Source organism: Hypanus sabinus, chromosome 6 (genome assembly GCF_030144855.1).
Source record: "Hypanus sabinus isolate sHypSab1 chromosome 6, sHypSab1.hap1, whole genome shotgun sequence".
Classification (NCBI taxonomy): domain Eukaryota; kingdom Metazoa; phylum Chordata; class Chondrichthyes; order Myliobatiformes; family Dasyatidae; genus Hypanus; species Hypanus sabinus.
The window spans coordinates 920195-932757 of NC_082711.1; the positions used below are offsets into that span (position 1 = coordinate 920195).

General features: G+C 44.2%; 1 protein-coding gene across 2 annotated transcripts in view; it reads left to right on the top strand.

Moving 5' to 3' along the window:
• Positions 1 to 12563, top strand: part of mapk15 (mitogen-activated protein kinase 15) — a 186601-nt gene that overhangs the window by 105357 nt on the left and 68681 nt on the right. For both annotated transcript variants that reach the window (XM_059971520.1, XM_059971521.1), the window contains exons 8-9: positions 6843 to 6900; positions 6982 to 7119. In XM_059971520.1, coding sequence (XP_059827503.1) covers positions 6843 to 6900; positions 6982 to 7119 — 196 coding nt within the window. The remainder of the gene's footprint in view (positions 1 to 6842; positions 6901 to 6981; positions 7120 to 12563) is intronic.

Sequence of the window (12563 nt, forward strand, 5' to 3'; positions counted from 1 at the left end):
CCTCTTGTTTGAATCTGCCCTACTCTCAATGGAAACAGCCTATTCACGTCAACTCTATCTATCCCTCTCAAAATTTTAAATACCTCGATCAAATCCCCCCTCAACCTTCTACGCTCCAATGAATAGAGACCTAACTTGTTCAACCTTTCTCTGTAACTTAAGTGCTGAAACCCAGGTAACATCCTAGTAAATCGTCTCTGCACTCTCTCTAATTTATTGATATCTTTCCTATAATTCGGTGACCAGAACTGCACATAATATTCTAAATTTGGCCTTACCAATGCCTTGTACAATTTTAACATTACATTCCAACTTCTGTACTCAATGCTTTGATTTATAAAGGCCAGTGTTCCAAAAGCCTTCTTCACCACCCTATCTACATGAGACTCCACCTTCAGAGAACTATGCACTGTTATTCCTAGATCTCTCTGTTCCTCTGCATTCCTCAATGCCCTACCATTTACCCTGTATGTTCTATTTGGATTATTCCTGCCAAAATGTAGAACCTCACACTTCTCAGCATTAAACTCCATCTGCCAACATTCAGCCCATTCTTCTAACCGGCATAAATCTCCCTGCAAGCTTTGAAAACCCACCTCATTATCCACAACACCTCCTACCTTACTATCATTGGCATACTTACTAATCCAATTTACCACCCCATCATCCAGATCATTTATGTATATTACAAATACAGTGGGCCCAAAGCAGATCCCTGAGGCACCCCGCTAGTCACCGGCCTCCATCCCGATAAACAATTATCCACCACTACTCTCTGGCATCTCCCATCTAGCCACTGTTGAATCCATTTTATTACTCCAGCATTAATACCTAATGACTGAACCTTCTTAACTAACCTTCCATGTGGAACTTTGTCAAAGGCTTTGCTAAAGTCCATATAGACTACATCCACTGCCTTACCCTCATCAACATTCCTCGTAACTTCTTCAAAAAATTCAATAAGGTTTGTCAAACATGACCTTCCACGCACAAATCCATGCTGGCTACTCCTAATCAGATCCTGTCTAGCCAGATAATTATTAATACTATCTCTAAGAATACTTTCCATTAATTTACCCACCACTGATGTCAAACTGACAGGTCTATAATTGCTAGGCTTACTTCTAGAACCCTTTTTAAACAATGGAACCACATGAGCAATACGCCAATCCTCCGGCACAATCCCCATTTCTAATGACATCTTAAAGATCTCTGTCAGAGCTCCTGCTATTTCTACACAAACTTCCCTCAAGGACCTGGGGAGATCCTGTCAGGACCCAGAGATTTATCCACTTTTAAATTTCTCAAAAGCGCCAGTACTTCCACCTCTTTAATTGTCATAGGTTCCATAACTTCCTTACTTGTTTCCCACACCTTACACAATTCAATATCCTTCTCCTTAGTGAATACCGAAGAGAAGAAATCGTTCAAAATCTCTCCCATCTCCCTCGGCTCCGCACATAGCTGACCACTTTGATTCTCTAAGGGGCCAATTTTATCCCTCACTATCCTCTTGCTTTTAATATAACTGTAGAAACCTTTCGGATTTACTTTCACCTTATTTGCCAAACCAACCTCGTATCTTCTTTTAGCTTTTCTAATCTCTTTCTTAAGATTCCTTTTACATTCTTTATATTCCTCGAGCAATTCCTTTACTCCATGCTGCCTATATCTATTGTAGACATCCCTCTTTTTCCGAACCAAATTTCTAATATCCCTTGAAAACCATGGTGCTTTCAAACCTTTAACCTTTCCTTTCAACCTAACAGGAACATAAAGATTCTGTACCCTCATAATTTCACCCTTAAATGACCTCCATTTCTCAATTACATCCTTCCCATAAAACAACTTGACCCAATCCACTCTCTCTAAATCCCTTCACATCTCCTCAAAGTTAGCCTTTCTCCAATCAAAAATCTCAACTCTAGGTCCTGTCCTGTCCTTCTCCGTAATTATATTGAAGCTAATGCTATTGTGATTACTGGACCCGAAGTGCTCCCCAACACATATATCTGTCAGCTGACCTATTGCATTCCCCAACAGGAGATCCAACACTGCCCCATCTCTAGTCGGTACTTCTATGTATTGTTGCAAAAAACTATCCTGCACACATTTCACAAACTCTAAACCATCCAGCCCTTTTACAGAATGAGCTTCCCAGTCTACGTGTGGAAAATTAAAATCTCCCACAATCACCACCTTGTGTTTACTACAAATATCTGCTATCTTCTTACACATTTGCTCTTCCAACTCACACTCCCCATTAGGTGGCCTATAATACACTCCTATCAGTGTTACTACACCCTTCCCATTCCTCAATTCCACCCAAATAGCCTCCCTAGAGGAGCTCTGTAATCTATCCTTCCAAAGCACCGCCATCTCGTGCTTCCAAAGCACGAGAGTAATCTCGTGATTACTACCTTGGTGGACATGCTTCTCAACTTCCAGGATTTATGAACATTCGGAGAGGCTTAATATGATTAGGAATAGTTAGCGTGGCTTTGTCAAAGGCAGCTCGTGCCTTACGAGCCCGATTGAATTTTTGAGGATGTGACTAAGCACATTGATGAAGGTAGAGCCATAGATGTGGGTATATGGATTAAAGCAAAGCATTTAATAAGGTACCCCTTGCAAGGCTTATTGAGAAAGTAAGGATGGATGGGATCCAAGCGGACATTGCTTTGTGGATCCAGAACTGGCCTGCCCACAGAAGGCAAAGAGTGGTTGTAAATGGGTCATATTCTGCATGGAGGCCGGTGACCAGTGGTGTGCCTCAGGGACTCTGTTCTGGGACCCTTACTCTTTGTGATTTTTATAAATGATCTGGATGAGGAAGTGGAGCGATGGGTTAGTAAGTTTGCTGATGACACAAAGGTTGGAGGTGTTGTGGATAGTGTGGTGGGCTGCCAGAGTTCACAATGGGACATTGATAGGATGCAAAACTGGGCTGAGAAGTGGCAGATGGAGTTCAACCCAGATAAGTGCGAGGTGGTTCATTTTGGTAGGTCAAATATAATGGCAGAATATAACATTAATGGTAAGACTTTTGGCAGTGTGGAGGATCAGAGGGATCCTGGGGTCCAAGTCCATAGGCCACTCACAGCTGCCATGCACGTTGACTCTGTGGTTAAGAAGGCATACGGTATATTGGCCTTCATCAATCGTGGCATTGAGTTTTAAGAGTCGAGAGTACTGTGCTCAGTTCTGTTTGGCTCACTATAGGAAAGATGTGCAGAGGAGATTTACAAGGATGTTGCCTGGATTAGAGAGCATGCCTTATGAGAATAGGTTGACTGAACTCAGCCTTTTCTTTTTAGAGCAACGGAGGATGAGAGGTGACTTGATAGAGATGTACAAGATAATGAGAGGCATTGATCATGTGGATAGTCAGAGGCTTTTTCCCAGGTCTGAAATGGCTAGCACGAAAGGGCATAGTTTTAAGGTGCTTGGAAGTAGGTACAGAGGGGATGCCAGGGGGAAATAGCCCTCTGCAAATCATTCTTGGCCTGGGCTGCCAGACTTGAATGCCCCAGTGCTAGTCTTTAGTAGACAGTGTACCTCCTGGTTCATCTTTGCTTAGCTTGTTAAGCAGCCTTACATGTGGGTAATGCCTTCTAAAATCCAGATAAATTACATCCACCGCCTTTCCTTTGTCCACTCTGCTTGTTACTTCCTCGAAGAACTCTTAACAGATTTGACAGACAATATTTTCCTTCACAGAAACCAAACATCCAACTTCCCACTCACTTTTGCTACCTTATATGCCCTTTCCTTGGCTTTTATGCAGTCCTTAACTTCCTTTGTCAGCCACGGTTGCCCCCTCCTTCCATTTGAGAACCGTTTCTTCTGTGGGACATGTCTATCTCCATAGACCTCAGCCATCTCAGCTCTGCCATCATTCCCACCAGTATCCTCCTCTATATCACCCGGAGATTGTTCCCTTCTTTAAATGGGTCTCCAGGACCTCGCCTGTGGCTAGAGAGGATATGAAGATAATGGTCAAGGGCCCAGCAATCTCCTCTCCTGAATCCTTTAATAACCTGAGGTAAATCCCCATCAACCCTGGGGATTTATCCACCTTAATACTCAGTAGGAAATCTAACACTTCCTCCTTCTTGGCCTGTAAACTCACTAATATAGATATTTATGCACTCAACAATGATCTCTTTCATATCCTTTTCCTTGGTAAATACTGAGGCAAAGTACCCAGTAAGTACCTCAGTGATATTGTTTGCATCCAAGCAAATGTTACCACCTTTATCCTGGAGTACCCCACACCCTCCTTAGTTATCCTGTTACTTTTGATGCATGTAAAGAAAGCCTTGAGGATCATCTTAATCCTACTTGCCAAGGGTGTTTCATGGCCCCTCTTGGCTTTCCAAATTCCTTTCCTTAGTTCTTTTCTGGCTTCCTTATGCTCCTTATGTGCTTCATTTGATTTTAACTTCCAAAGCTTTGCATACAAATTCATCACCTCTCTGGACATCCAAGGTTCTCTCATCTTTCCATACCCTGCCTTTCCTATTAACAGGAATGTAACTTTCCTGGACTCTGTGCAGTTGATCTTTGACCACCCTCCATGTCTGATGTGGAGTTGCCAGTGAAAAGGTGTCCCACATTAATGCTTCATAGTTCCAGCCTAATACGTACTCCAATTTAAAACTTGCACTGGACCAAACCTGTCCTCATCTATAGCTATCTTGAAAGTTAAGGAGTTGTAGTTACTGTTTCCTAACTGTTCACCCACTGAAATGTCAATCACCTGATCAATTTCATTACCCTACACTAGGTCTGGTATGGTCCCTCCTCTGTTGGACCATCCACATGTTGATTTAAGAAACTTTCCTGGATACAGATAACAAATTCTGCCCCATCGAAGCTCATTGCACAAAGAAGTTTCTAGTTTATATTGGGGAAGTTGAAATACCCCATGACAATAACCCTATTATTTTTACACATTTCCTTAATCTGATTACATATCTGTTTCCCTATGTCCCAGTGACTATTAGGGGGTCTGTAGTGCAATCCCATCAGTGTGATTGCACCTTTCCTATTCCTGAATTCTACCCAAATGGAGTCAGTGTCTGACTCCTCAGTGACGTTCCTTCTGAGTGCAGCTATGATATTATCCCTGATTAGTAGTGCAACCCCCCCTCACTTTTACCTCCTCCTTTATCTTTTCTAAAATGTTGAAAACCTGGTACATTAATCATCCATTTCTGCTCCTCTCTCAACCAAGTTTCAGTAATGGCTACAACATTGTAATTCCATGTACAGATCCATGCTCTAAGTTTATCACCTTTATCCATAATATTCCTAGCATTAAAATATATCCACTTCAAACAATCCAACCCATCATACTTCTTATTTCAATTTTGCCTTTCAGTACTTTCCCTGACATCTACCTGCTGGTCAGATCCTTCCCTTCATGGAACAATTGATAATGTACAATTATTCTACTAACAGGTCTGTCTTTGAACTTTGGGAGGAACCCCATGCATTCCATGGGGAGGACGTACATATAAATGCCTTACTGAGGACCCAGAGATTGAACTGTGATGCCCAGAGCTGTATAGTGTCCTGCTGTCTGTTCTGCTACTGTGGCACCCCTAATTAGGCATCATAAGTTTAATTAGTTCAACCTGGACTTCTGCTATCTTCAATGGGATCCCACTATTAAAGACATCATTTTCCTCCCCTTCATTCTTCGCAGTCCACAAAGATCGCTATGTCATTCCCTTTTCCACTTGACCCTCTGCACTGATCTCTCTCCTGGCGCTTATTCCTGCAAGCAGAAAAAGTGCTACACCTATCTTTACACCTCCTTCTTCACTACCAGAGTGTCTTTCCAGGTGAGGCAACATTTCACATGTGAGTCTGCTGTGGTCGTCTACTACATCCAGTACTCCCTGTGCAGCATCATGTACATTGGTGAGATGTGATGCAAGTTTGGGGACTGCTTTATCAAGCACCTTTTCTTCATATGCCACCACACCATTTCAATCTGACTTTCCATTCCCATTCCAGCATGTTGGCCCATGGACTTCTCTACTGTCATGATGAAGCCACTCTACTCTCAATCTGGATAGCCTTTATCCTGACGGAATGGACATAGATTTCCCTAACTTCCAGTTATTTCTCCCACTTTCCCATTCTCTATTTTTCCATTGTCCATTCTGGTATCCATCTTACCTCCTCTCTTCATCTACCCATCATATCCTCTGGTACCTCCTTCCCTTCTTCCCTTTCTCCCATGGTCCATTGTTTTCTCCTATCAGATTCCTTCTTCAACCTTTTAACTTCCATCTGACACTCCAAACATTTTTACTTCATTCTCTCCCTCTCCTGATCTCAGCCATCACCTGCCAGGTTGTATCAAATCCCCTCCCCCCATCTTATTTTCTCCTTTCCAGTGCTTAAGTATTGACTGTATATTATTCCCCTCCATAGATACTGCTTGACTTTTTGAGTTTCTGCAGGACTTCCGGGACACCTAGGTATGACTCAAGTAGCAGCAGTACTCTTAATGGATACGATTAAATTTTGTGTGTATTGCTCAAGATTTCCAGCATCTGCAGAATCTCCTGTATTTCTGATCAGAAGGGCCTCTTCCTGTGTTGTACTGTTCTTTGTTACAAACCAATCCCATCCCCTACAGCCCCAATAACCACTTGTGTCAAATGACTGGCAGGCTGGTCCTGTCACAGTCGTGGGCACCAGTGGTTTGAAGTATAGGAGGAGGCATGGCTGATTCTGGTGTGGTGTAGTGGTATGATGTGACATTTCCTGTATCAGGTGTCAGAGGCAGTGCTGAATGGTGAACCTGTTCTGTCTCTTCACAGATGTGCAGTCCATTAACTCAGATTATGGAGCTTCCGTTGTGCAGAAAGTTTTGACCAGGTGAGTTGGCATTTCCCTCCACAGTGAGAGCTTCCTATTGGAAAACTCGCTTAGTGCTGTGACAAGACCTCTCATTCGCAGGCCCAGAACCTCGATTGATCAACTCCTACCAAGTAGCACACCACCAGATGCTCTGGACCTCCTGAACAAGTTACTGATCTTCAATCCAGATTATCGGCTCACTGCAGAGCAGGCCCTTGGACACCCGTACCTCGGCAGGTAAGAACAAAGAGGTTGTACTTCAGGTACCAATACAGTGGAGTTTTGGCACCCAGACATCAATGGGTAAACTCATGTACTAATGCCAACAGGCAGATACAGGGTGCAAAGACACCAGGGACTGCAGAAGATGGAATGTGTGATGCTTGTCTGTCATATACAACATAATAGGGAACCTGTGTTGGAGAATTTTTAAAGTGGAAAAGCTGTTGCACTAGGGCAGTTCCACTTTGCCAACCTTTGAAAGCCTAGGTCCAGTGGTACGAGTATCATCACACTGGGGTCTTCCTTGGTTGCAGTGGATCTCCATGACTTCTCTGTACCTTGTCAAGGAATCATAGAGTCTTAAAACACTACAGCACAGATGCTGGCCCTTCAGCCCATCTAATCCATACCGAAATATTAATTAGCCTAGTCCCTTCACCCTGCAGCCAGACCATAGCCCTCCATACTCCTCACATTCAGGTATTTATCACATATTTCTCTAAAATGTTGAAATCAAACCCATATCTACCACTGGCACTGGCAGCTTCTTCCTGACTCTCATGACCCTCTGAGTGAAGAAATTCCATCCTCATGTCCCCCTTAAAGTTTTCACCTTTCACCCTTAACCCATCAACTCTGATTGTAGTCCCACTCAAGCTCAGTGGAAAAACCCTGATTGCATTTATTCTATCTATACCATAATACTGTAAGATTCAGGTGCAGAATTAGGTCGTTTGGTTCATCGAGTATGCTTTGCCATTTCATCATGGCTGATCCTCTCAGCCCAGTCTCTTGCCTTCCCCCATATCCTTTCATGCCTTGACCAGTCAAGAATCTATCAACTTCTGCCTTAAATATACATAATGACATGGCCTGCACAACTGCCTGTGGTAACAATATCCACAGAATCACCATTCTCTGGCTAAAGAAATTTCTAGACACCTCCATTCTAAAGGACGTCCCTCTGTCTGTATCCTCTGGTCTTAGACTCTCACCACAGGAAATATCCTCTCTGTGTCCACTCTATCAATGCTTTTCACCATTCAATAGGTTTCAACGAGGTCACACCTAATTCTTCTGAATTCTGGAGAATACAGGCACAGGGCCATCAAACACTTTTCATATGTCAAGTCGTTCATCTTGGAATCATTTTTGTGAATCTCCTTTGAAGCCTCTTCAGTGTCGGCACATCCTTTCTAACATAAGAGGCCTGAAACTGCTCACAGTTCTCCATGAGGCCTTACCAGTGCTTTATAAAGTCTCAACATTACTACCTTGCGTTTATATTCTAGTCCTCTTGAAATGAATGTGAACATCATAGTTGCCTTCCTCACCACAGACTCAACCTGCAAATTAACCTTTAGCGAAATCTGCAAAGGACTCCCAAGTGCAAAAGCTTTCTTTAAAACATTATTTACCTGTGGCATACTTTCAAGGAATTATGGATCTGTATTCCCAGATCCCTCTATTCTACTGCACTCCTCAATGCTCTATCGCTCACTATGAAAGTTCTACACTGGGTGATCCTCCCATGGCTGTTCTCTTTCCCTCCCAGCTCTAATTTCCTGCCTTCTGCCCCTATCCCTACATGCCCTAATTAATCAATAATCTATCAACCTCTGCCGTAAATATTACCAACGACTTGGCCTCACAGCTACCTGTGGCACCAAATTCCACAGATTCATCCCTCTTTGGCTAAAGAAGTTCCTCCTCATCTCTTGTCTAAAAGAATGTCCCTCTATTTTGAGGCTGTGTCCTCTGGCCCTAGACTCTCCCACCATAGGAAACATCTTCTCCACATCTACTCTATCAAGGCCTTTCAATATTCGATAGGTTTCAATGAGATATGCCTTCATTCTTTGGAATTCCAGTGAATACAGGCCCAGAGCCATTAAGTGTTCTTCATATGATAAGACAGAATCATTTTTATGAGCCTTCTTTGAGACCTCACCAATGTCAGCACGTCTTTCCTTCAATAAGGGGCCTGAAATTGCTTGGAGCAACTCATTGATGAGCATGACAACCGCCTACTGCCACGATCTGAGAGGGAGATCTTAAATAGACTTTTCCTATTCATGCTCCTATATCTTTTGGTCTTATGAGTTTTGCAGATCTCCCTTCCTGGCCCTTGGATCTGACTAGATCTCATCTACCGGAGATGACTTTACATGTAAGGTCAGGCATGTCCCTGTATCACTGAGGTCTGAGACTTGCTGGAAACCATTACCTGGCCAGTTTGAGTGGTATACCAGGGAGTGGCCGTTGCTGCCAGCAAACAGCCACTGGAATGTGTAGAAACAAAAAAACTGCTGGGGGGAAATCAGCAGGAGAGAGTACCTCACAAACGGCTGGGGAATTCAACAGATTGGGGTAACAGACAAACTGTGAGGGACCCCAGTGGGTAAGAGTAACAAACAAAATACTGGGAAACTCAGTGGGTCCATAAAACCACAAGATCTAGTTGTCAAATTAGATCATTCAGCCCTTTGAGACTGTTCCACCATTGCCATAACCTTTGATGCCCTGGCCGATCAGGAAATGATCAACTTCTGCCTTAAGTATATGCACGGACTTGGCCTCCTCCACAGTCTGCAGCAGAGCATTTCACAGATTTATTATTCTCTGTCTAAAAAAATTTCTCCTTACCTCTGTTCTAAAGGGTCACCACTCAATTTTGAGGGTGTGCCCTCTAGTTCTGGATACCCTCACCATAGGAAACATCTTCTCAATGAGAACCCCCCCCCCCAGCATTCTTCTAAATTCCAGTGAGTATAGACCCAATCACAAACAAGAGAAATGCTGGAAATACAAGCAACACACATAAAATGGTGGAGGAACTCAGCAGGCCAGGCAGCATTTATAGAAAAGAGTACAGTCGACGTTTTGGGCCAAAACTCTTCAGCGGGACTGGAGAAAAAAGCTGAGAAGTAGATTTAAAAGCTGGGGGGAGGGGAGAGAGAAACACAAAGTGATAGATGAAACCTGAAGGGAGAGGGATGAAGTAAAGAACTGGGAAATTGATTGGTGAAAGAGACAGAAGGCCATGGAAGAAAGAAAAGCAGGGAGGAGCACCAAAGAGGCGATGGGTGGGCAAGGAGATAAGGTGAGAGAGGGAAATGGGGATGGGAAATGGTGAAGAAGGGGGAAGGTAGGGGCATTACTGGAAGTTTGAGAAATCAGTATTTTCTCCAACCTTCCAGGTAAGGTGTACAGATCAGGGTAACTGTATCTACCCTGATACAGTAGGGTATCAGGTACCCTACTGATATCTAGTCTGTTGGGTCATATACCATGTCCGGTGCTCCTGGTGTGGCCTCCTGTATATCAGTGAGACTCAACGTAGATTGAGAGACCACTTTGCTGAGCACCTATGCTCCATCTGCCAGAAAAAGCAGGGTCTCCCAGTGGCCACCCATATTAATTCCACTTCCCATTCCCATTTCGATATGTCTATCCACAGACACCTCCACTGTCTTGATGAGTCCACACTTAGGTTGGAGGAACTACAACACCATATATTCTATTTAGGTAGGCTGGACAGATCACTGACAAACTACTGGGAAACTCAGGTGTTCAGAGTAATATACAGCTGCTGGGGAACTCTGCAGATCAGTGTCGCATCAAACTGCAGGAGAACTCAGTGTGTGACAGTATCAGACAAACTGCCGGACAACTCAGTGGACCGAGGTAGGAGACAAACTGCTGGGAGAACCCAGTGGGTGACGGTAACAGACAAACTACTGGGAGAACCCAGTGGGTGACGGTAACAGACAAACTGCTGGGAGAACTCAGTGGGTGACGGTAACAGACAAACTACTGGGGAACTCATGAGTTCAGTATAATCGAGAAACTGCTGAGGAACAGCAGGTCAGTGTAACAGACAAACTTCTGGGGGATCTCAGTGGGTCAGTGTAATAGTTAAACTGCTTGGGGAACTCAGATCAGTGTAACAAACAAAACTACTGAGGAACTCAGTGGGTCAGGATAATAGACAAGCAGTGAGGGAACTCTGGGTAACACTAACAAATTGCTGGGCCACTCAGTGAGTCAGAGGAACAGAACCTGTTGGGGAACTCAGTGGGTTAAGGTAATTGACAAACTGCTGGAGAAAGATAGATCAGTGTAACAGAAAAACTGCTGGGAAACAGCAGGTCAGTGTAACAGACAATCTGCTGGGGTACTCAGTGGGTCAGGATATCAGGCAAACTGCTAAGGAAGTCGGGGTCAGCATTACTGACAAACTGCTGGGGAACTCAGTGGGTCAGAGTACCAGACAAACTGCTGGGAGTGGTCAGTGGGGTAGGGAATCAGACAAACTACCGAGGAATTCAGTGGGTTGGAGTAACAGACAAACTGCTGGGGAACTCAGGGAGTTGGGGTAACAGACAAACTGCTGGGGAAATTAGCAGCTCAGGGTAACAGACAAACTGCTGGGAAGCTCAGTGGGTCAGTGGATCAGAGAAACTGCTGGGAGAATCGCAGCATTTTAAATTTTAAATCGCAACAAGAGGCGGAGAGGGAAGAAGTAAAAGAAGCTTGGAGAGAAGCTTTTTTTTAACTGATCACAGCAATGAGGCTAGACTGTGTAGGCGCATGATGTAGCATGCTAAAGGTTTAAAAAGGAGAGGAAGTTTTCAACGGTTATTTAAATTGCAGCAAGAGGTGGAGAGGGAAAAGGTAAAAGAAGCTTGGAGAGAAGCTGTTTTTTTTTTAAACTGATCACGGCAAAGAGGCTAGACTGCGCAGGCGCGTGATGTAGCTCGCCAAAGGTTTAAAACGAAAGACTGCCATATACAGCGGCCATCATCATAGCGGCCATCATCGGAGTGGACTGAGGCAGAGTGGGTCAGCTTTGGCTCAATCAGGCTTCAGCGAGAACTGGCAGAGGTGAGGTTTGAATGGGGCACGATTGCGCAAGCGCATGAAAGTCGGCCTCTAAGATCAGCGAAGGAATTTAAAAAGTGAGCAGAGGCTGAGTACGAGCTTCACTCCAAGTGAGGTAAGGCCGGGTAAGCTCCTTTAATTAATCTGATTAGTTTAGGAGTAAGTAATGGAGGCAGCAGTTAGGGCAGTTGAGTGTTCCATTTGCAGTATGTGGGAAGTCAGGTCGAGCACTGTTGTCCCTGATGACTACACCTGCAAAAGGTGCATCCAGCTGCAGCTCCTGACAAACCTGGTTAGGGAACTGAAACTGGAGTGGATGAACTTCGGATCATTCGGGAGGCAGAGGCAGAAATAGGAGTTTCAGGGAGATAGTCACCCCTAGGAGTCGGGAGAAAGGTAGATGGGTGACTGTCAGGAGAAGGAAGGGGAGTAGAAGGGGAAGAGCAGAGCACCCCTGTACCCCTGTGGCCATTCCCATCAACAATAAGTATACCGTTTTGGATACTGTTGGTGGGGACGACCTACCAGGGACAAGTTGCCGTGGTTGCGCCTCTGGCACCGAGACTGGACCCTCA